At 49.7% G+C, this 22,695-nt stretch overlaps 1 protein-coding gene across 5 annotated transcripts in view; it reads right to left on the reverse strand.

Moving 5' to 3' along the window:
• AK8 (adenylate kinase 8) overlaps positions 1-22,695 on the reverse strand; it is a 112,418-nt gene that overhangs the window by 65,366 nt on the left and 24,357 nt on the right. For 4 of the 5 annotated variants that reach the window (XM_081803863.1, XM_081803864.1, XM_081803866.1 and 1 more), the window contains 4 exons: positions 9,080-9,161; positions 8,468-8,539; positions 7,106-7,306; positions 4,136-4,267 (listed from right to left, as the gene is read on the reverse strand). In XM_081803863.1, coding sequence (XP_081659989.1) covers positions 4,136-4,267; positions 7,106-7,306; positions 8,468-8,539; positions 9,080-9,161 — 487 coding nt within the window. The remainder of the gene's footprint in view (positions 1-4,135; positions 4,268-7,105; positions 7,307-8,467; positions 8,540-9,079; positions 9,162-22,695) is intronic. The other variant, XM_081803865.1, reaches the window with a different exon arrangement.

The raw sequence follows: 22,695 nt of genomic DNA on the forward strand, positions 1-22,695 counted from the left end.
AAATAGCACACAGGAGAGGAGCAAGGTAAGTTGGAAAGACATCCGCTGTGGGTTCTCCTGTTACTGTTATTATTATATACATATAATAGCATATATATTAATTATATACATTTATATATATATTAATAACTCTTGTTATTACTCAAGGCACACCGTGAGGAATAAATGATGCTATGTGACCCCTAGAGCAACCACTAACAAAACAAAGCAGAGAGATACAGCTGAAAAGGCAACGGAGGAAATAAAATGCATTACTGAACAACATCTGGCTAATCCAACAGTTAGCAGGAAAGGAGGAACAGAGAAGAGGTAACAGAAGGCAAAAAACCAGAACGGTAGGCTTGAAGCCATACTAAAAACTACTTAAAATAGAGATGAACTGAACACTTCAATTAAAAGGCAGAAAATGTCAGACTGAATTTTAAGAAAGAAAGACCCAAGTACATGTTGTGTACAAGACACATATTTAGAATATAAGACACAGATAATTTAAAAGAAAAAGGACAGAATATATACCATCCAGACACTCATCATAAGAGAGCCGGAGGGGCTCTGTGACTATCAGACAGTACTCTTCAAGGAAGGGCATTACCCTTCCTTGAAGACAGCAGAGCATTTCCTAAGGAGAAAGGGGTCATTTCATGAAGAGGACACAGCAGTCCTCAGTGTACATGCTCCCAATAACATGGCTTCAAATGACTTGAGGCAGAGACTGGCAGAGCAGTAGACTCGTCCACAATCAGAGATGGAGATTTTAATGTATCTCCCTCAGTAACTGAAATCATAGTAGTGAGAAATCATAAAGGACAGGGAAGAACTGAACACACCATCAAACATATTATCCTAACTGACATCAGTGAAGCACTATACCCACCGAGGCCAGAGTACGTATTCTTTTCAAATGCACATGGAATCCACCCATAGAGACCCCATGCTGAGCCATAAAAAAGTATCAGTAAATTTCAAAGGACTGAAACCATATAAGGTACGTTCTCTGAGCACAATAGAATTAGAAATCAATACTCCTCCCCCAAATTTGGAAAATTCCCAAATATCTAGAAATTAAGCAATACACTTATACATAATACTTAAGTCAAAAAAGAAACCATGATGAGCGTCCGACTCTTGGTTTCAGCTCAGGTCGTGATGTCAGGGTCATGGGATTGAGCCCCATGTCAGGCTCCGCGCTCAGCGTGGTCTGCTTGAGATCCTCTTTCCCTCTGCCCCTCCCTCTCGTGTTCCCTCTCTCTCTCTCTCAAATGAATAAATAAATTAAAGAAAAAGAAACCACGAGGCAGGTAAGAAAATATTTTGAACTGAATGATAAAACGCAACACATTAAAATTTTGTGAGATGCAGCTAAAGAAGGGTTTAGAGGAAAATGTGGAGTGTCCAGGGCTTATATTAGGAAAGAATGGTTTAAAACTCCTGCCTACAACCACCTCGCTCCACAGTGTCTTGTGAAGAAAACATTGTAACAGTCTCCTCTCTCCTAATGGCTCCCAGCACCAAGGCTCTGGACACAGTCAGACCTGGACCTACATTGGGATAAACTCATCTCACCTTGTTCACTCCCCTCCCCCAGCCTGGCCGTGCACCTGGATCCTTATGTTCCGCTCTGGTTCTTTCTACACCCTTCCTGCACTGCGCAGAACAGGCACTCAATAAGGACGGTTATGATATATGTATTTTAATTAAAAAAAAAAACTTTAAGTAATCTTTACACCCAACGTGGGGCTCAAACTCACAACTCCGAGATCAAGAGCCACATGCTCTACCAACTGAGCCAGCCGGCTGCCCCTATGATCATGATATTTTAATAAAATTCTTCATTGTGGTCTCTGGTTAGAAAATTCACGCTCATTGCAAAAAAATATCAGAGTTGTATAATATGCCACTGTACAGACACAGACAGTTTGATGTGTGGATGTTCCTTCAGATGGTTTCTGAGCGAACACTAACACTTTTTAAACAAAAATGAGATCATCCCCTGAACACTGTCGAATGACTGGCTCTCCACCCCCTCCCTCATTAAACAACAAATCACGGACATCGAGTCACTTTACAGGTTTCTTTTTAATAGCTGCCTCTTCTTTTTAACTAATAATGACATAATTAGTGCTCCAGTACATGGGTTTCTGACAGCTTACCTAACTATCCCTCTTATTAACAGAGTTTGGGTTGCCCGGACTTTCGTGATGCTCCCTCACATCTGTTGTTCAGTGTCTGAGGGTTTCAGTAAAATCGAATCCACAGAGTGAAGTCACTGGACCCCAGGATTTGCGGGGTTCACACCAACAGTGCCTCTGTCTTCCAAAAAGTTGTGCCTTTTCATATTCTCACCAGTTGTAAACCCAAGTCTTCCAATCAACCTTGTGGCGTAAACGTTGGGTTGCTTGCTTGTTCAGAGCTGTTTTCCTGTCACATGGGGAGACAGAAGCTGAGCTGGGGGTGGCCACGGGGGAGCAGGCAGCTCCAGGAGCCCTGGGCGCACAGAGGCCTCTGCAGAGAACCCTCCGTGGACAGTGCCTCTGCCAACTGGAGCTCCCTCAGATGGGTTTACTGAATTCTCGTGATGTCTTGTACTTACCAAGAATGCCTTCGAGAAATGTGAACTTTCTGAGTTAGCTCAATTACCGAAAAAAGCCCCCAAATGGCTCTTTAGCTACAAAGCAGAAACCGTGATGAGCTTTCCTGTTGTCATTTTTGGGAGAAATCTAGGCCTATAATTTCATTTTTCGTGATTGGTACGTGGAAAACAATGTAAAGTGAAAAATGTTTTTCTTGAATGACTGTCTGCATAAACACCATACGGCACAGTGACGGTCACTGAAATAAGGCTGCGTGCTGTATTAAGGTATTGTGTTGCGGGTTGAGGCTTTTAGAGGTGCCCTCCGCCATTCCCGCCCTTGGCGCCACAGTCCCTACATATGCACGTGGGTGCAGGGGCAAGCAGGCAGGTGCTCACTCTTACCCAGGAGCCACGACCACAGCTGCAGATTCAGCCTTATAATACGTCAAGAGGTGGAACCCAAAGAAGGAATTACCTGAACAATTCAGTTTAAATTAAAAAAAAAAAAAAATCCATGCAAGCAAAAGCATTTTTCATCCTGAGGTGTCCAGAGTGCTTTTCCATGCTAATCGAACCAGAGTATGACTATTTAGTGTTTTCACAAGACTACTAATAGGACTAACACTGTTTTTCATTACTCATCAGAATACTCAGTTCCCTAGCTTCACGTTATGGGTACGATTTTTGTTACTGACTCCTGTCAGTGGCTTCGGGATTTTATACTGGAGGAGACCCACTTGAAAAGTGTCTTTATTGAAAACTTGATCCTCCCGGGGTGGCACATATATATTCGTGTCTGTTTGCATACACATGTATTTATACGGTGTATCTGCAGAATTTGGAGGCATGTATATGCATGTTTTTATATTTGGGGCGCAGGACTCTTTTTTTCTTCGTAACTAGAGGTGACTTGGGCTTGTGCAGCATTTCCTGGAAGTGGTGTTGGTGGCGAGGGTGGTTCTTGCTTCTTCCTCCTTTCCCCTCCTATCCTCCGGAAGGCAGACTGGCATCCCTGCCCGCCTGGGACCACCTTGGGACAGGCCTGGAGAACTGATTTCAATATTTTCTCTCCTCCTGATAAAATATTTATTGAAACTGTACGAGCCAGGAGTCCTCGTCTGGTTCAGAAATTGTTTGCCTACAAGCACGCTGACCTGGGGTGGGGGGGTGGGGCGGGTAGCCAAACAGGACCGGAGAAAAGAAATCAACAGCAGCTCTGGATTATACAAGAACTGTGGCTTTGCAGGGAGGCCGTGGGGGCTGGAGGACGAGCCCCTGGTGCAGAACCACCACTGCTCCAAAGGCTAGAACAAATGAAGACTGGAAAATGTGCTGGCTTTTTGGGCTGCGAACACGTTTTTAGTGGTTAATGTTTTTATGGCCATGTTCTTTGTGAGGAACAAAGCTGCTCCCTGCAAAGATGGACTACCTGAATGTTGTTGACAGCAGAGAGCAAGAAGAGAAGTGAGACTGATCTCCTCAACCCCTCCTAAGGCTGGAAAGCTTGGGAGGGCAGGGGGGCTGGGGAAGGTTCTGGAAACAGGGCGCAGCCGGGGCACTCACCGTTGACGAGGCCGTATTTCTGGGCCAGGAGGGCCGCCTGCAGACTTTTCCCACTGCCCACGGGCCCACAAAGCAGCACCCGTGGGGTGAACGGGGCATTAGATCGATGGTTGGTTTGGACATAGGTCAGAGCTGGAAAGAGAGGATGTGAGGATAGTAAACTCAGGTCCTAAAGAAAGGGAAAGCAGCTTACAGCACCTGTGCTCAGGCTCTTCTAATGGCAGTGATGATTACTCTCACTTACAGGTGGAAACCCTCTGTGGGGCAGCGAGCAGCCACGGGGCGGGGCCGCAGGGAAGGGGGAGGATTTCTGATTCAGGCCTGGGCACAAAGGCGGACGGGGCCGTGGATCCCCAGAAGCCACCCTTGGAGCACCGTCCACCCTGCATGTCCCTCCTGGTTGAAGGGGGGCGGGGTGTGCTGTCGGGTGGCTGGTCCCAGGACAAAGGACGCACACTGTTGGGTTGGGATGTTTCCAAACTGAATCCGGGCTGCGCCTCTAGCCTGAAGCCCAGGACCAGGCCGGTCTCCCAGTGTCAGATGCAGACTTTGATAAATGCATCAGGCCTTGCAGGGGCCTCACGCACGGGGACTCCTGAAGGACCCGGGAATTGGTAGAGAATAATTTCAGCTGCGCTCCAGTGACCCCAACTTTGTCAGGAGTCTCCAAAGAGGCAGTGATCAAATAGGTCCCGGGAGTGGGCAGATGCAGCCGCACGCCTGGCCCATGGCGTGTCCCGGCATTTGATGAACAAAGAAGAAGGGACACATGGGGCCAGCGTCCCCAACACAGAGGTGGCTGCACCATGGCGGGGGGGGGGGGGCTGGATGCCAAAAGCTACAGAACATCCAACAGGTCACCCTGACCTGAGCAGCTGAGGAGGCAGTTATGGGGCAGCTGCTTGGCACCTGCTGAGGCCGAGGGCTGGTGCCAGCTCCCCAGCCGCCCACATCAAAACAGGGTCTCCCTTCCCAGCCTCGCCTCCTGCCACGGACCCAGACCATCCTGCGCAAGGTCAGCCATGCACGGTCCTCTGATGGTTGTCCTGCTCTCAGATGGGATCCGCCCTGGCAAGGGGCTGAGCCACCATGCCGCCTTCAGGGAACTGGCCCCCCTAAAACAAGGGACAGGGGCTGCGGGGTTTGCCAACCTCGCACCTGTGACATTTGGGGCACATCCACCAGGTGCCAGGAGCACACTTCTGAGTTGTAACAACCACAAATGTCCCCGGGGTGGGAGTGGGGGCAAACAGGAAGCGAGAAGCCCTAGGATGTTCTCTGTATGGATTTTGACCTCTCGAATCTTTGTAGGATATTTAATTGGAAGGATCATTATAGATAACCACAATTCCCCTCGTCTTTAGAACTAAGGGCACAGGTAAGTTAATCGACTGTCTTAAAGGTTGTGATATTAATCATCATCATCATAACATCATACACACCAGCTTGTGTTAACTGCTAAGCTAAATACTCTGTGGGCGCCATCTCATTCCATTGGTGCAACATTCCCACGAGAGATGTATTATTCTTGCCCCATTTTGCAGAGAACTGGCAGGGCTGGGGGGACTCTCCCAAACCCGCTGCCTAGGTAACATTTTCTGCCCCCGAGAATAAGCTGGAGGAAGCCATTCCAGCCCACCAGAACTGCCATGATCCGGCACACCCGAAATGCACAAACACTACGGGCAAAGCAGCCTGCTTACAAATGATGCTTAATTTACAGTAAATAACTAAGTTAATTAGAAGTAATGATCCCCCAGATAGTCTCAACATCTAATTATTCTTTTTAAAAATATGTGGTCGCTGGATGCACTGCAGAGAGATTAAAAAAACAACACAGAGAGAATTTTGCATTCCAATTTTCAATTTATCTGTCTGCATTATTAATTAATAATAATTAATATGCAGACACTCACATTTTTATTTACAATTCCAGGCATGAATTCTTTATGAACGATCATATGAACTTTTAAATTTAATTAAGTAATTTGGAAGTAATTAATGTGTAAATTCAGAATCATGCCATAAGATAAATGTGGTGGTTGTTTATCTTCAGAGCGCAGTGCTTGCTACTAAAGACCCTTCCGAGATGTAAAACCACTGGAAAACGGTCTGGTATCCACAGCCTGGTTGTTTTAGTGGTATTTTCTAGACATCCCCCCACGGGTTGACTGACACCCTCGGGGAGTGAGGCTGTGCCGTCCCTGGGATCTCAGTGGAAGTCCACAGCAGGTGGGGGCCCAGGGAACAGCCAGGCCAGGGAGCTCAGAAGCACCTCCCCACCAAAACAAAACTTTTCTTAAAGAGATTTGAGAGAATATACCAAAAAGGGCCGTTGTCAATGGTCCAGTGTCTTAGACAACTGCGCCGGCATTTTTATTGTGTCATTTACCCGGACTGCATAGAAGGGGATACTTGGATGTGGAGACTATTATAAACTACAATTCAGCTGCTCTGGGATAGAATGATTCTAGCTTTCCCTGGCCTTTTTGGACAGGACGATGAGTCCCAATAGCAATGATGTCTGACATTACTGAGCTCTTCTCTGTACCAGCTGCTGGACTCACGGCTGTGGATCCGTGATTTGCAGACTCCTGTGTAATCCTCACCCAAGCCGATGAGGAAGACATGATTTTTGTTCCCATTTTAGGGACGACAAAACTGAGGCCAAGAGAGGTAAGAGAGTTGCCGGAGAGCACACAGCTGATGTGTGGTGGGGATGAGATTTGAATACAGGGCCCCTGGCTCCAAAGTCTCAGGGCTCAACCTTTACCTACACACACACACACACACACCTGCTCCAGCCACTTTCCGTGAACCTTTGTTATTGTTCCAACGACAGTGCAGTGGTGGGTGTGGGGCTGCTTACCCCTGCCCTAAATGGACTCAAGACCCTGAGTCGTGTTGGGGGTTGACACTGGGATGCGGAGGGTTGAGGTGCATGGGGAACCCACTGCTGTTTGTGTTTACCCTGGTAGAAGACGTCCACACACGGCTGGTCAGCATTGATGACTTTCAGGATTTTGGGGTAAGCGGGGAGGATCCTGATGATGTTCCTGTGATATTCCAGCAGTTTCCGTGCCGTCTCCAGCTCCGAGATGCCCCCTGGCACCATCAGTCGGTTCCGAATATCAGATTCAGAGGGCCAGTCAAAGGTGGTGTGATAAATCTCTGCAAGGGGGAAAGGTACGTGGTCAGAGTCACCTGCCCAGAGGGCTCCGAGGCCACTGCTGCATCTGGCCAGAGGTGAGCCATCTGGGGGCCAAAGCCTGTGAGGGTCCTAGGGGTATTCATCCCCCCTAAGCTGTGCAGGATGTGCTTTGGCTCTGGAGCTGCTCTTACGTCTCTATTAACAATAACAAAAGGATGAGGGGGCGCCAGCGTGGCGCTGTTGGTTGAGTGTCCGACTCTTAGTTTCGGCTAGGGTCGTCATCCCGGGGTCGTGGGATCGAGCCCTGCATCGGGCTCTGTGCTCAGCGCAGAGTCTGCTTGGGATTCTCTCTCCCTCTGCCCCGCCCGCTCGTGCTCTCTCTCTTTCCAAAACGAATAAATAAATCTTTAAAAAAAGAACAAAAGGGGACGCCTGGGTGGCTCAGTCGGTTAAGCGTCTGCCTTCAGCTCAGGTCATGATCCCAGGGTGCTGGGATTGAGTCCCGCATCGGGCTCCCCGCTCTGCGGGGAGCCTGCTTCTCCCTCTGCCTCTGCCTCTCTCTCTCTATCTCTCGTGAATAAATAAATAAAATCTTTAAAAAAAAATAAAAAAATAAAAAAAGAACAAAAGGATGAGGATTCTCAGCACAACAGGAAGGACAGTTGTGGCTTTTGAGTGCTCACTCTGCTGGGCCACCTGCATACGCTTGTCTTCACAGCAGTCAGATCACAAGGTAGGTCTCACCCCAGGTACAGGTAAGGAAACGAGTCTTGGCGATGTTAGGCAACTCATCCCACATCACACAGATGGAAAGGGCAGGGCCGGGGTCCATAAACCCAGGGCTGTCTGCTGCCAAAGCCTAAGGCCAGAGTTCAAGGGCCCCGGGCCCCTGCTGAACTGCCTGGTCTTCGAGAGCTGAGACCCACCTCAACCAGCTCAACATCTCCAGGGCTCCTTCTTCAGCCCCAGGGACCTCCAACTCCTCCTCTGCTGGAGTTTATCACCTGCCAAGTGACTTCCTGCTCCCAGCCCAGCCTGCAGCATCTGAGCCTCTGTGGCCCCCATGGGGCCCTCTGCGGGCACCCCAAGTGGAAAAGGCTCAGTAAACGGTGGGTGATGATCATGGATCACCGATCGTCTCTGAAACTCCATGGAGTGGGGTGGGGCTGGAGATGGCATACCTCTCGTTTGAGGGTCGATTCTCTTCCCCAAGTTTCTCTCGATCAGGACAGTGTCTGGAGCGCTCAGCACAACTGGAGAGAAAAGGAAGACAGCACCACCAGGCATGTTGGGCAGCAGGTCCCAGACATTTGAATCTCGTGGGCTGAAAACTCGGCTTATGTCTCTCTTGCTGTGGAATAACACTAACACAACCACCATCTTCCACCCCCAAGAGTCCCATAGAGTGATCGCGGCACCAAACCACGAAGATACAGTTTCAGGACAGCGGGCAGCCCACACTTGCACAAACATTCACTGTAATAACGCTCCGAGGAATGTCTTTGTGCGAAATGCTCTTGCCATATTTTGGACTATTTCCTAAAGTTTCTCAGATGTGGGATTCCTGGAACAAGGAACCACCAGGATCAAACAAAACCCCATTCTTCTAAGAGCAATCCCCAAATGCCTTTAGCTTTATGAAAAATTCAACTATGTTGTCCTTGTTCCTGCTGGGTCTTGGATGGTACAGAGCTGAGGGTGGGCGCTGGGAGCAGGTGATACAGAGCAGGGTGCTCACTCATGGGGTGTGGGGACTGCAACCCTGGCCGGAGGGCCCTTCGCAGGCTACTCACTGACATGTCTGGGGGTGATCCCGAGGGTCTGGATCATCAGGGCCTGCTCCCGAGTTTCAGGGATGCCATCCAGAATCCAGCCCTAGGCAGAGAATTTGGAAAGGTGCTCATCTATTTTTACTTTTTAGATTTTTTTGGAATTATAAAAGGAATAACATAGCTTTATAGAAAAACTAGAACTTTTTAAAACAAAAGAAAGTAAATGTTTCTGATAGCCACATCACCCAGCTTAACAAGTACTCTCTACTATTACATTTCCTTCTGAATCTTACATTTATGACTATAATCACAACATAGATATTTGATGTCCTGATTTTTTCCATCACACATTATGGCTACCAAAACACTTTCTCATATCAGCACACCTCTGCATTGCCACAATTCTCAGGGTCTACACAACGTCCCACCCAGTGAGCACGCCATAGTTGCCTAGCCACACCCCATGACAGAACATTTCAACCGCCAGCAACTCCCGTGATCGTAATCATGTGATGAACAGCTTTGCGCGTATGGCTCTTTCCACATTGTGGATTATTTCCTAAAGAGAGCTTCTTGGATGGGGGATCCTGGGAGGAGGAACCACCTGAGTCAACATGAAACCCCACTTTTCTTAAGAACAAGCCTCAGGGCGCCCGGGGGGCTCAGTTGGTTGAGCGTCTGCCTTCGGCTCCGGTCATGATCCCGGATCCTGGGATCGAGTTCCGCGTTGGGCTCCCTGGGTCTGCTTCTCCCTCTGCCCTGCCGCTCCCCCTGCTCATGCTCACTCTCTCTCTCTCAAGTAAATAAATAAATTTTTTTTTTTTTAAGAGATCTGGGTTCAAATTTCTGTTCTGTAGCCAACTTGTTCCAGGGCTGAAATCTCTCAGGCTTCAGCCCCTTCTGGGTACAGCGAGGGAACTGGTCTAGCATATTTATTTTTATTAATCATTTAAGTCCAATTGTGAAGGAAACACATGATTGATGTACACTATGTGGAAGATACTGGAAAGCTGAAATGAGGGCGCAAGTCACTGATAACACCACCAGCCCAGACTAGCCACAGCTAACACTTTGCTGTAACTCCTTCCAGCCTTCACATACTGGTATCTTTCCCCTGGGGGGGAACAAATCACACTGTGCATACTACTTTGTAGTCTGTACTCTTCATACAGCAAAAACATTTCCGGAACATTCTCCCATGTGACAAAATGCTCCCCTCCTGGAAGCTCATAGCTGCCAAGCACCACATGAACTGACCTGACAAATGTTAACCAATCTCACATTGTTCATTTAGTTTCATTCCTGTTTTGCACCATTATTTTAAAAACCGCTGTCAGTACATCTTGATGCACACAGAATATCCTAGAAATAGATTTCTATTTTTTAATTAAATTAAATTTTTTAGAAGGGGAGAGGGGCAGAGGGAGAGGGAGAGAGAGAATCCCAGGCAGACTCCCCGCTGAGCATGGAGCCTGATGCGGGGCTCAGTCTCATGACCCTGAATCATAACCTGAGCTGAAATCAAGAGTCAGACGCTTAATCAACTGAGCCACCCAGGTGCCCCCTGAAAATAGATTTCTAAAAGTTGGCATCTTCTTTTGTGACTTTTGATACATTCTGCCATGTCGCTCTACAAAACTGCCCCGGCCAGTTTATGAGTCCAACCTCAGATCACTTGTTTCCCTGTATCCTTGTCAATGTCTGGCATTATCTCGGAGGAAAATCTGTCCAGCAAAGTAGAGGATACCATTGCTGCTTTAGTTTACATTTCTTTGATCATTAGTGAGGCTCCATATTTTTTCCACATGTTTATTGGTTATTTGAATTTTTTGTTTCCAAAATGCCAATTCATACCATCTGTCAAGTTTCCTCTTAGGGTTTTGTCCTTTTATTTACTTACAAAAGTTCTTTACATAAGAGGAATTAACCCATTTTGGCAAACGCTACCACAGACCCTTTGAGGCAAACAATGCTGCCAACATTTTCTACAGTTTGTCTTTGACCTTCTAATTTTGTGTAGGGGCTGTTTTAACACGTAAGTTTTGGGCCATATCGATTCGTGCTGTTTCCTCTTTGGATCTGGCATTGTGTGGCTCTGCAAAAAGGCCTTTCCCATTGCAAAGGCTGATAGATATCCACTTGCATTTCAGTTGTGTTCTCTTAGGATTTTGCTCTTTATATGTAAACATTTAATAGAGCCCCATTTTATTTTGAAAATGACGTGAGGCTGTGAACTAATTTGTCTCCTTTTGGCTCACCAAAATGTCCCAACCTCGTCTAGGAAACAGCCTATCTTTTCCCCTCTGAATGTCATTTTTGTCACTGTCTGAATGCTGACACCATGTTGGCTCTGGCATCTTCCTGCCCGTAGACTCTAGAATCACCTTCATGCCATTAAAAAAAATTTTTTTAAGTAGACTCTACGCCCAACGTGGGGCTCAAACCCATGACCCTGAGATCATGAGTCACACACTCTGCTGACTGAGCCAGCCAGACGCCCCCTCACACCATTTAAAATGTTGTTTTATAATGTTTGTTACATCTAATAGGATATGTTCCTCCTTCTTTTTTCTTGTTTTCAAAAATGTGTTCTTCCAAGTAAGCAGCAAAAATATTTTGCAAGTTCAAAAATAGAAATTCCACTAGAACTCTGGAATGACATTAAATGGATACATGTATGAAGAATTGACATTTTCACAATCTCACTGCCTTACCTTCCCATTTGTTTAAGTAGATTTTTTTATGTCCCTCAGCAAGGTTCACATTAAACAATTTCTAAAGTCCTTTCAAGGGCCAGGAGTCTAGAGTTACACACACAGACTTTTTAATGGTTCAGATTTGATGTCCAGATCCACTAGGTAAAGTGAGCTTTGCAAGAGTGAAATAAAGCAGCAAACAGCTTCAGGTCTGCCCTCTGCAGCGAGGCGGTTAGGTGACCACTCTGGAAGCTGCGGTTTCTGACACTGGCCCCCAGAAGGGCACCACCTGCCATAGACCCCTCCCTCATGTCATTAGGAGAACTTAGTTGCTTTAAGCTCAGAGGATGGACCTGTGGGGGTGAACTCAGAGTCAAGGTCATTTATAACCCATAACACCTGATTTACATAACACCGTGTGTTCCTAAAAAGGAACTAACCAGAAAAGGGCCTGCATTTCTTCAATATTAAAATATTTAGGTTCCAAAGGCCTCCACTGACAGTTAAAAAGAAAAAAAACTAAACAAATTTACAGAGTAAAGAGTGTTAGAAAAATCAGGCACGCTTTCATTAATTTCTTAAATTATGCAGGAAAACACGCAGCTGATGGAACCCTGGTTTCTAGAGCTAATGAAGCAAAAGTGCAAAAAAAATTTTTTTAACAGCCTTTTGCTCCCTCAAGTCCTTGTTACAGCCAGCCTGGAGCTGGGCTGCCGCTCTTGAGCAGAGCAAACACCCACAGATGTGCACACCACCACGGGACCCGGGAGGCACCACATCTGAGAACTCCCCGCTCGCAGCTCTGGAAGCCAAACCGAAATTTTCTGAACTTTAGCTACATTCAGACCCCCTTATTTTTTCTTTATTTGGAGGGAGGGGCGGGGAGCCCACTGATTGCTTCTGGCACCAGGGCTGGGGATTGTTTCGAGTTCCTTTTTGAAGCCGAAAGAAGGCTGGAGCTCCGTCTCCGCTCAGCACCAAGAAAGACCTCTGCTTTTAATATTGCATTAAGGAGCAGTTATTATCATTTCATCCATAAACTGGAGCTCACATCAGGATGTGGTCCAAAGCTTTTAGAACCATTCAGGGGAACAGCTCTCACCGACTTCTTGCTGGAGAAAGCGGGCCTTCCAATTACACGGGAAAAGTACAGCAAAATGAGGAACATCTCCCTAATTAGCCTGGTCTCACCGGCATCACTCTGGTGTGGATGTGAAATTTTTAAAAGAAGGTGGGGGGCTCTGAAGTGAATCCCAAGCTGCTGGCTCTCCAGAGTTGCTCTTTCAGACTCCAGGGGATGGTCTGATCACCCAGGTACTAAGGTCCCTGAGGGACCCCTTAGGGCAGCACCCACGCCCCATTAGTGCAGCCCACACTTGGTGGGAAAGGCAACCATGGAGATCCCTCATCCCCACATGGGCCCAAGTCAGTCCTCCTGGGAAGGAAGGCTAGTGACTGAGGCCTCCGCAGCAGGGAGCGTAGGGGCCTGGGGCATCCTTAAGATGGAAGCACCAGGCTTAGCGCTCGGAAAAGATCTTCCTTCCCAGAGCTCTGGCATTTATAGAGGTTATGAGCAACTACCCATTTGCAGGATGGACTGCACTTTCAAGGGAAAACGGCAGCTTTGGTTGAGGGCAAGTTAATGGCTGCAAATTCTGGCAAAGCAAGAAGTCATAAATCAGTAAACAGCACCTGGCCAGTGCCATGATAGGACACTCGTTAGGTTCGTGGGTCCTACTACCAGGAGTGGCTGGATGTGGAGGTATCAGTCAACCCCTAATTAGAATACATTATCCATCTTCCTGACACTTCAGTGAAATGTCTATTCCACTCTGGAGCCGCAGCTTTGTTCTGAGCAGGTTAATTGATATTCTGATGCCTTCACTCGCCATACCCCCGTGGCTTGGTTCTGTTTTATCACACATCAAAAAGGCCGTATGCTCAGGGCACTCCATGCAGCAGCGCAGAGCTAGAGGTCCGCACAGCTGTGAGGGGTACGGTATCACAGGAGGGACAAGCACCGAGCAGATGTCACAGATGAAAAAAAGGGAAAGAACGCAGCCAGCCAGCCCAGGGAACTTGGCGAGGCCCAGCAGAGCGCGGCCCGACGCTGAGCGGGCTGTCCTGCTCTGTGTGAACACTGGCCTCTTCTGCCCTCCTGACTATTATTAAAGCACAATTAGCAACTTCACGCCGTAAAACTCTTGCCCTCTGGGTCCTCTGCTTTTCTGATGCATTGCCCCTGGTTTCCTCCCCTTTCCTCTGAAGACCAGAGTCGGGTGCTTCCCTTGGGAGGCCCCTTTGCTGGCTCCCAGCTCCAACTGCAGATGCAGGAGGCTCCACGGCAGACGTTTCTGGGAGCCGAATGCGGATTACTCGTAGTCCTGAGGGGGCCATCTGAGGCTGAAGATTTGGACCTGACGAATTGGATTCACTCAGCTCAAGTCCGAACCAGAGGAAGCATCACGAGATGCACCACAGACCCACCAGCTATCCCTCTTCTTTCTAATGAAGTATTCTGTGATTTCCCAACATACTCGAGAAGGAAAAAAGAGACATATTACCAGCCAGAAAGAAATGCAGCTAGGGGTGCCTGGGTGGCTCAGTAGGTTGAGCGTCTCCCTTCGGCTCAGGTCATGATCCTGGGGTGCTGGGATCGAGCCCCGCAACAGGCTCCCTGCTCAGTGGGGAAGCCTGCTTCTCCCTCTCCCTCTGCCTGCCGCTCCCCCTGCTTGTGCTCTCTCTCTCTGTCAAATGAATGAATAAAATCTTAAAAAAAAAAAAAAAAAGAAAGAAATGCATCTGAAAAGTTTGAGTTTGGCAAACTGATGTGTTGCAAAGGCAGTCCGTGAGAACAAGGAGACTATTTTGATAAACATGCAAAAGTTGACATCGGATTGCCCCAGTACCAGTTCCTTTGGTGTATACAAAACCACGGACGCCTTAGCCTGCCGTATCATCTTAGGCTGCCTTCCGTGTCCAACTCATCTGAAGGATGACCGACAAGAATTTTTATTTCAAAGTTGAACTTCAACCAATACGCAACACCTGCTGGCATTCCTGACCACACTCAAGTGTACTAATGGAGCAGAACGGAGTATTCCTTAACTTGCTCCCACACACAGGCTCTGCACCAACAAGTCATGCCCTGGGCTCTGCCTGGCCTTCTGAGCCCAGCCCAGCAGCAATGCTCCTGCTCTGAAAAGGCTGGACGTGCATGAGTGACTCCTCTCAATAACCAACAGTGCTGAGTCCCACTCTTGCTCATCAGTGACACAAGTGTGGCATTCCATACAAACATGCAGATCCAGGACAATTGGTACTCCTAGGTCTGCAGGTTAAAAGACCAGCGAGCTCCAGGGTGTTAAAATTTGGTATAGCACAGATGTGCATGTTACCAAATAGCTAAAAAAATATATTTTAAAGTCAAATTCACATTAAATGTCGCTGGTGCCCCCTGAGCTGCTCTGCAGAGGAAAACCCAGTTTGAAGGCCATCTGGTTCTGTCCCCAAATGGACCAGTCCCATCCCATCTCCAAGGCAGGGATGACACCGAGATAGCCCACGACAGAGATAACGCACTTGATGGGCTAACATCTCCTTCTGAGGTTCAGACACAGTGGCTCTGGTTGGAAATGAATGACATGGATAATCCAACAACATTCAGTTAATGGAGCCATTCCTCTCCAACATTTCACAGCACGTCTGCGGTGTGGTCACACCTCTTCAGAAATAAGACTTGCCCTTTAGGGTGTCAGATTATCTGCTGGTGAAAAGCAGGGGCGTTGGAATCAGCCTGTGCCACCGCCAGCCAGGTGACTTCCGACCAGTCACCTCAACCACCCCCCCACCAGCCTTGTTCTCCTTATCTGTAAAGTGGGGCAATAATATCAGTCTAGCCCATAGTTGTTGGGATAATTAAATAAGGACCCTAAGCAAACACCCACAAAATAAGCATAGTGTCTAGCAACAAAGAAGTGGCTAGTTTTATCATTATAATCTTGAGAAAGGTGAACTAGGTTTTTTTCTCTACCTACTTGCAAGAAGGAATCCTTTTTAAGTTTGTACAACTTTTTTTGAAGATTTTTTTTAAAGATTTCATTTATTTATTTGAGAGAGAAGGAGAGAGCATGTGCGTGCATAAAAGCTCAAGTGCAGGGAGGGGCAGAGGGAGAGAGAGAATCTCAAGCAGACTCGGCACTGAGCACGAAGCCCAATGCGGGGCTCAATCTCACGACCTGGAGTTCATGACCTGAGCCGAAATCAAGAGTCAGACGCTCAACTGACAGCCACCCAGGTGTCCCTTTTTTAAAGATTTTATTGTTAAGTAATCTTTACACCCAAAGTGGGGCTTGAACTCATGACCCCAAGATCAAGAGTTGCATGTTCCACTGACCAAGCCAGCCAGGCGTCCCAAGTTGGTAGAAATTAATATAAAGGGTTCATGTAGAAAGGTGATCCCTTGGAAAGAAGAAAAACGGGCATTCCAGATAGGAACTGAGGAAAGCTTTCCAATTATAGAGGGGAAACGCATTTGTATTAGAACGAGGGGAGTCTGGTGAGTGGCCTCGGCTACAGTGGACCCGCTCCAGAGTGCTTGGGACCACTTGCCATTGCCTGGCCCGGGGGCCCTCCCCAAGGGCAGTATGCTCCTCTGGAAATGGGTAGGAGCCTCACCAGCCACAGGTTGGGGTCCAGCACATGGGTAAACAGTCATCATGTTTTTACAGAGGGGTAAGATCCATTCATTCATTCACTCCCTCATCGATTCATTAATTCATTGGGGTGTTCATCCACCACCCTGGGCTTCTGTATTGGACAGGTCAGAGTGTCTGCTCCTGGGGGGACGAACTGTCACCTGCTGCCCCAAATCTGTCTTAACCCATTTCCTCTCCCAGCTGGCCCTGACTTGTACAAGGCATTGAACGTCCTCTGTGAATCAAGAGGCATGGACCAGGTGATTCTAAGTAGGGGAACTGTTAAGATCTATGGTCCAGGGGTGCCTGGGTGGCTCAGTTGGTTAAGCGACTGCCTTCAGCTCAGGTCATGATCCTGGAGTCCCAGGATCGAGTCCTGCATCAGGCTCCCTGCTCAGCAGGGAATCTGCTTCTCCCTCTGATCCTCCTACCTCTCATGCTCTCTGTCTCTCATTCTTTCTCTCTCAAATAAATAAATAAAATCTTAAAAAAAAAATCTATGGTCCAACAAAGACATCTTAAGAGTGAAAGAGTGACTAGCACATTATTAATAATCATGCATGAAAAATAGGCAACAACAGGACGAGTGACTGGCCTGCCTCTGACGATCTTTGAACATTACGACATAATTTACTTCCAGCCATGCAGCCTGCTTCTCCTACACGATTCTGCCAGCTCCCTGAGATCAGGAAAAGAAGAGGGGACCCCCACGCGGCAGTAGGGGCAGCCACTGGAGAGGGGCTGACAAGGAACCTTAGTCTGATCAACAACTAAAACCACTCCTCTCTGGGGAATTCCCAAGTAGAGCGCACCGGTCGAGCGCTGCGTCCGAGCTCGGGTACCAATGCCCCTGGCCTCATTCTCAGAGGCTGCAGTGTCCCCCCACCCACAGACCCAAGTGGCTCCTCAGACCTCATGCTTCCCTCTTTGTGCCAGTCCACTGAGCCAGGCACAGCCCCAAACCAAGGCAGCTGGCCCTTGTTCCTGCCTTCCTGCAAGCTGGAGCTCTCCCCTCGTCCTGGGACCCCCATGCTGCCCATCTCTCCCCTGGGGCCCCCATGCAGCCCATCTGGGCCCCGGGGCAGGGAAAGCACTGGCCATGGATGGAGCTGTGGCTGGGTCCAAATCTTGGCTCTAATCCCGCAGCTTTGTCATCTCAATAAGCCTGCCCCGAGTCTCAGTGCCCTTGTCTGTACAATGGGGGCAGTAAGAGGTCATCAATAACAAGTGTGAAGGTCAAGTACCTGGCCCCAAGGAGGCGCTTCACGCACACCCACTCCTTCCTCTCCCCCACCAGCAATCGGGGTGCTAGGGCAGCCACATTTCCACAAGACTTAGAAAGGCTGAATCCACAGAGGGGTGACTTTATGAACCTGTGAGGCCAGGTCCCACAAGGCGGGCAGCGCCCTGCGCGACACGGAGCTGCACCTCCACAAGGAGCCGCTGTCCCTCCGGCTCCCCCGCCTCGCCCCCATGGGATGCTGGCCCCTCTGTCCTTCTGTCTCCCTCGAGAAAGCCCCCTCCCGCCCTTACTCCCTCTCTCCCAGTCAACGCGTTCTTCTCCCTCAGCTCACTTCCCCAGGGGCATTCACTCCCAACACACCGGGAGGCCGGGCCCACTGTTCATGTCTTCCTAAACTCCTCTCACCTCAGTCCTCGATCTGCTTCCAGAGACTAGACCCCCTTCTGCTGCTCCAGGAAAAGCCCAACCTAACCAATTGTTGCAAAGGAAATGTGAGAACATCTATCATGTCTTCAGAGAATGAGAATTCACCAGTCTCGGTGCTAGCGAATGCCACCAAGTCTCAGTAAAGAAAAGGCACACCAAGGAAATACCCACTTGCTCTCGTGTTCTGACCAATACTCTGATGTGTAGTTAATGGTAGAGGTAGTCTGTTTAATAATTAAAGCTGGGGGTAGTGACTACATTACAGATTACAGCTAAAAACCACCCGTGTGACTTTCCATATGTCGTTCAAATCCTACAGACTGATGGCACTGAGCCAGATGGGGACCCTGGGGCCCCCACCTCCCAGCTGTGTGACTACTTCCCGTCTGCGAGGCAGGCAGAGCTGGGAGCGCCTGCCCCTGCTGGTGTTTGGGGTTCGATGTGGGGACGCACATGAAGGGCTAGCACCATGTGAGGCTGACGCGGGTGCTGGAGAAGTGGGGGTGCCCAGCGTGCGTTCCCGCCTCTGGCACACGCCCTGCTGCTCATAGCGGGCAGCTCACTGAGGAACCAAGGAGTGAAGAGCTTCAGAAGGAGGGCACGAGGAGCTGCCGCCCTCTGCTCTGCCCTCCTGGCCGGCGTCTCTGGCTCTCGGGAGGCAAGCCTCAGGTCCACGGCCAAATGGGCACTCAAGCCGGCCCAGGTGACCTGCTGGTGGCCCCACGTCCAGCCCTGTTTCCAGCCTCACCGGGCCCCTCTCTCTGCTGGCGCCGAAGTTACGGCTGCTCAAACATCAGACTCACGGCTGCATCCCGTCCCCTGTCTTTCCTCCCGTCTACTGTGAGAGGGATGGTCACGTGCACCTGCCACCCGCCGAGCACCCGGGGGGCTGCTGCCCTGCGTGCACACAGCCGGGCCCCGCATGCCGTCCGCAGGCCCCGCATCACACCCACCGACCAACCATGGCCTCCAGCGAGGGGCCAGAAACCCCCCCAGAGGAGGGATCCTGAGGGTGTACTCACCGGCTCCCCCGGAGCCCTGCCTCGCCATGACGCGTGCCGTAAGTTTTCCGAGTGGAGGCCAGACCGCCCCTCCGATGCCCTGCAAGCCTAACCGTGTCTGTGCTAGAGGTACACACAGCCCCGGGGCTCCGCAGAGCTGTTGATCAATAAAACCACGCTCCTCGGAGGACGCGCGTGACATCCATAAACCCGTGAGTGTCAAAACAATGGCAAGAAAATCCTGTGTTCCTCCCGTCAGAGGATGAAAGGTGGGTGATGAATGCCAGCCCGATGGCGCCACGAGGAGAAATAAAACAAACAGCTGGTGGTTCTGCGGCCCAGACTCGGGCTCCTCGACTCCATCAGCATTTCCACTATAAATACTGACTCGCATTATGGGCAGGGAAGCATAAATCTGTGCCTAAAAAGGGAGAACGAAAAGGGCTCCAGAAGCCTGCCAAGTAAATTTGAAACTTTAGGGTCCACGGTCAAAAGTATGCCGCCTCATCCCCTCCTCTCGCTCAAAATAACTGAGAGACTCCAGGACACTAAGTGAGATTTAAAAAAGAGGTCCTCCTGGGAACACAAAGTATAATTTTGCATTCTGTGTGCGGTGAGCATCCCCCAAGGGGGGCGTGACCCTCCTCCCCGAGCACCGAGCTCCACAGAACTTCTTCCTGCCTGGGAACTTGGGGAGCGAGGTCAGCGTTTGGTGGACCAAAGTCTGGCTTCTGATGATGACACTCTTTCTTCAGGCCAAGGAAGGAGATGATGTGGAGCCAGATGTTTTGAATGTGACAGACTTCTGGAAGGTCTGTATTCCTTTAGATAGCGCACGTATCCCTCTTTTGGATCCACAGCGGGTTTCTGGTGCTGCGGCCTCCTTTTCGGCCAGAGGGGAGGATTGCTGCTCTGGCCCCCCACCCGCAGTGCTGGCCCCCCACCCGCACCCCTAGCCACATGCCCATGAAAGGAGGCACTGTTTCCTTTGTTCTGTTTTGTCCCCAACATGACTGAAAACAGGTTATGGCAAACAGTAGGTGCCCATAAGTCTTAGTTGTTGACACCTTCGTAGGAGAGTTGTGTGGCTCCCATCAGAAAATGCCTCAGAGCTTGGCACAGTGTCTGGAACTACAGACAGTGACCTGGGTGCGGACGGGGTGGTGTCCCCGCAGGCTCCCCTTGGGCGCACCAGGGGCAGACACAAGGATGCTGAAGTCTAGTGTCCGTTCAAGTGCAGCGTCCCCTTGGCTGGGGCTCTGAGCATCATGGTTTGGGAAGCAGAAAGACCATGCTGTGACAAAGAACACGACTGGGGAGGGCACCGACCCGCTGAGCCCAAGGGGGCCAGTTCCTGCCTCACTCATGATAAAGATGCCTGCTCGAGAGCCCAGAGCAGCCCTCGAGGGGAACGAGTTCTATGTGCTTGGCTTCTGCTCGGCCTCATGCTCGGCCTCCTTTCGAGCTAGTCCTCATCGGGAGGTGAGGACTCCATCCCAAGTGGAAGCTCACAGAATCAAAGAAAAACCAAGGTGTGTGGACAGAAGCAGAGATGGACTCCAGCTGGTTTTTAAATTTCATTGATTTTTTTTTTCCCTCCGGCCCTACATTTAAAAGACTGCTAATTTTCATCCATGCGGGCGGTGGGATGTTCCAGAACTCACTTGAGTAATGATGCCGATGGCGTGCTGGGCGGCAGGTCATGCGCGCCCCCAGAAGTGCGCCGGACTCCAATGCAGTGAAGTAGGAAGGAGTAGTCTTCTCCCGCCCATATGTGATCTGTTTTCACCTGCTCCTCTTGCATGGGAAAAGCGTCTTCACCCTGCCTAAGTGGACCTCAGAGTGAGGCGCGGTGCTAAGCACTTGCTTGTAGCATCTCCTTAAATAGGGAGAGCAAGGCAGCCCTGTGGACCCCGGAGCACACGTGGCCTGTCTGGGACCTCAGGGAGCTCCCACAAGGGACGTGCTATGGCCTGGGGGGCTCTCCCCACCGGGTGCCTTCTGCCGTCTTCCTAGCTGCTGCCCAGCAGCCCAAACATGCCAGGGACAGCTCCGGCCAGCAGAGGCAGACACAAGCCATCTGTGGGGCCCATAAATCACACCCCTGATGCGCAGGGGCCTCTGCCTTTTCCTGGGTGATAAACTCCCACCGTCTGACAAGCCATGGTAATTGGGTACAAAGCTTTCCTTCTCCACCACACATCTGGGGGACGGAGGCAACCATACATCAAAACATTTCTTCTTTTTCTCCTCTTAGCCAGATATTTTCTCATCCATGACCTTCCAACTTAGTCTGGTTCTGATGACACAAAAGTGCCTTTGTCAAAGGGCCTGGCCCAACATCACAGAGACCCTGGCGGAAGCTGGACCTGTTGGAACCTGCTGTCCTGGCCACTGGTCCTCTGACTTTAGCTAAGTCCCTCTTCCATCTGGGCCTCAGTTTCTCTTTCTGTAAAAGATTTTAGGTAGGATGACTTCTAAAGACAATGTTTTAAAAAAATTGATAAGACGAATTAGAATTCCTCCACAGGGCACAGTCACTTTTATGATAGGCCTTCACTCAATATTTCAAAATCCAGCGTCCTGGTGGCTGACCCTTGTTTCAGTTGATGAAAGAGATGACGAGGGAGGACACAGGAAATCTTGGCACAGGGTACCATGATCGAATTGGAAGATGGTTCTCAAACCTTGAGCCCTGGGGTCTCGGGGCACAATGCTACTCTCGGAACACAGCAGTTGAACCTGGTCAAACTGTATGGGACCGAGGCCAAAGGGGGACCTTGAAAGCACTGATAATGGAAACAATTTATGATGTGATGAGGAAAGTCACTAAACAGGTCTCCCCACAAGTTACCTAAAACCACGCCAGGGCAACCATCAAAATATTTTCTCTGAGAAGCCTTGGGACAAACACGTCCCTGTTGTGGAAACCGTTGTTAGGATGTTCGGACTCAACGGCACAGTCACGTTGTATTTTAAGCACCTTCCCCTCCTTGGGCCAACAACGAGTGAGGATAGGGTTTCATTGCCCTGGTGGTACAGACCGCGGACTCATCCAAATGGCGTTCTCTCATTCATGTATGTCATAAATATTTCCCGAGCTTGATGTCTATGCTGGGCACCACGAGATGAGCTGGGGGTTCTGCGCTGATTGGGACAGATGGGGCCCCTGTCCCCACCCCGTGACTGTGGGGGTCTGGAGGAGCAGGACAGCAAGAGGCCGTGAAGGCATGTAACAGGGCCCCCAGCCTCCCTGGGGCTTGGCAAGCTCGGGGAGCCTCCCGAGGGAGTGACTCTAACCTGAGACTAAGGAAAGAGGAGCGCTGCCCCGCGGCGGGGTGGGGGCCTCAGGCAGTGAGAAGAGCGCGGGTGTATCAGGTTTCCATTGCTGGGTAACGAATGCACAGTCTTAGTGGCTTAAATGGCACATTTATCGTCTCAGTTTCTGTGGAGCAGGAGTCTGAGTGCTGCTTAGCCGGGTTCTCTGCTGGGGTCTCAGAGGGCAGCAATCAAGGAGAGAGCCAGGCTGTGTTCTCATCCGGAGGCTGTACAGAGGAGGAATTGGCTTCCGAGC

The sequence above is a fragment of the Leptonychotes weddellii genome, chromosome 14, assembly GCF_054177405.1.
Source record: "Leptonychotes weddellii isolate Sample4059 chromosome 14, ASM5417740v2, whole genome shotgun sequence".
In the NCBI taxonomy this organism is placed as follows: domain Eukaryota; kingdom Metazoa; phylum Chordata; class Mammalia; order Carnivora; family Phocidae; genus Leptonychotes; species Leptonychotes weddellii.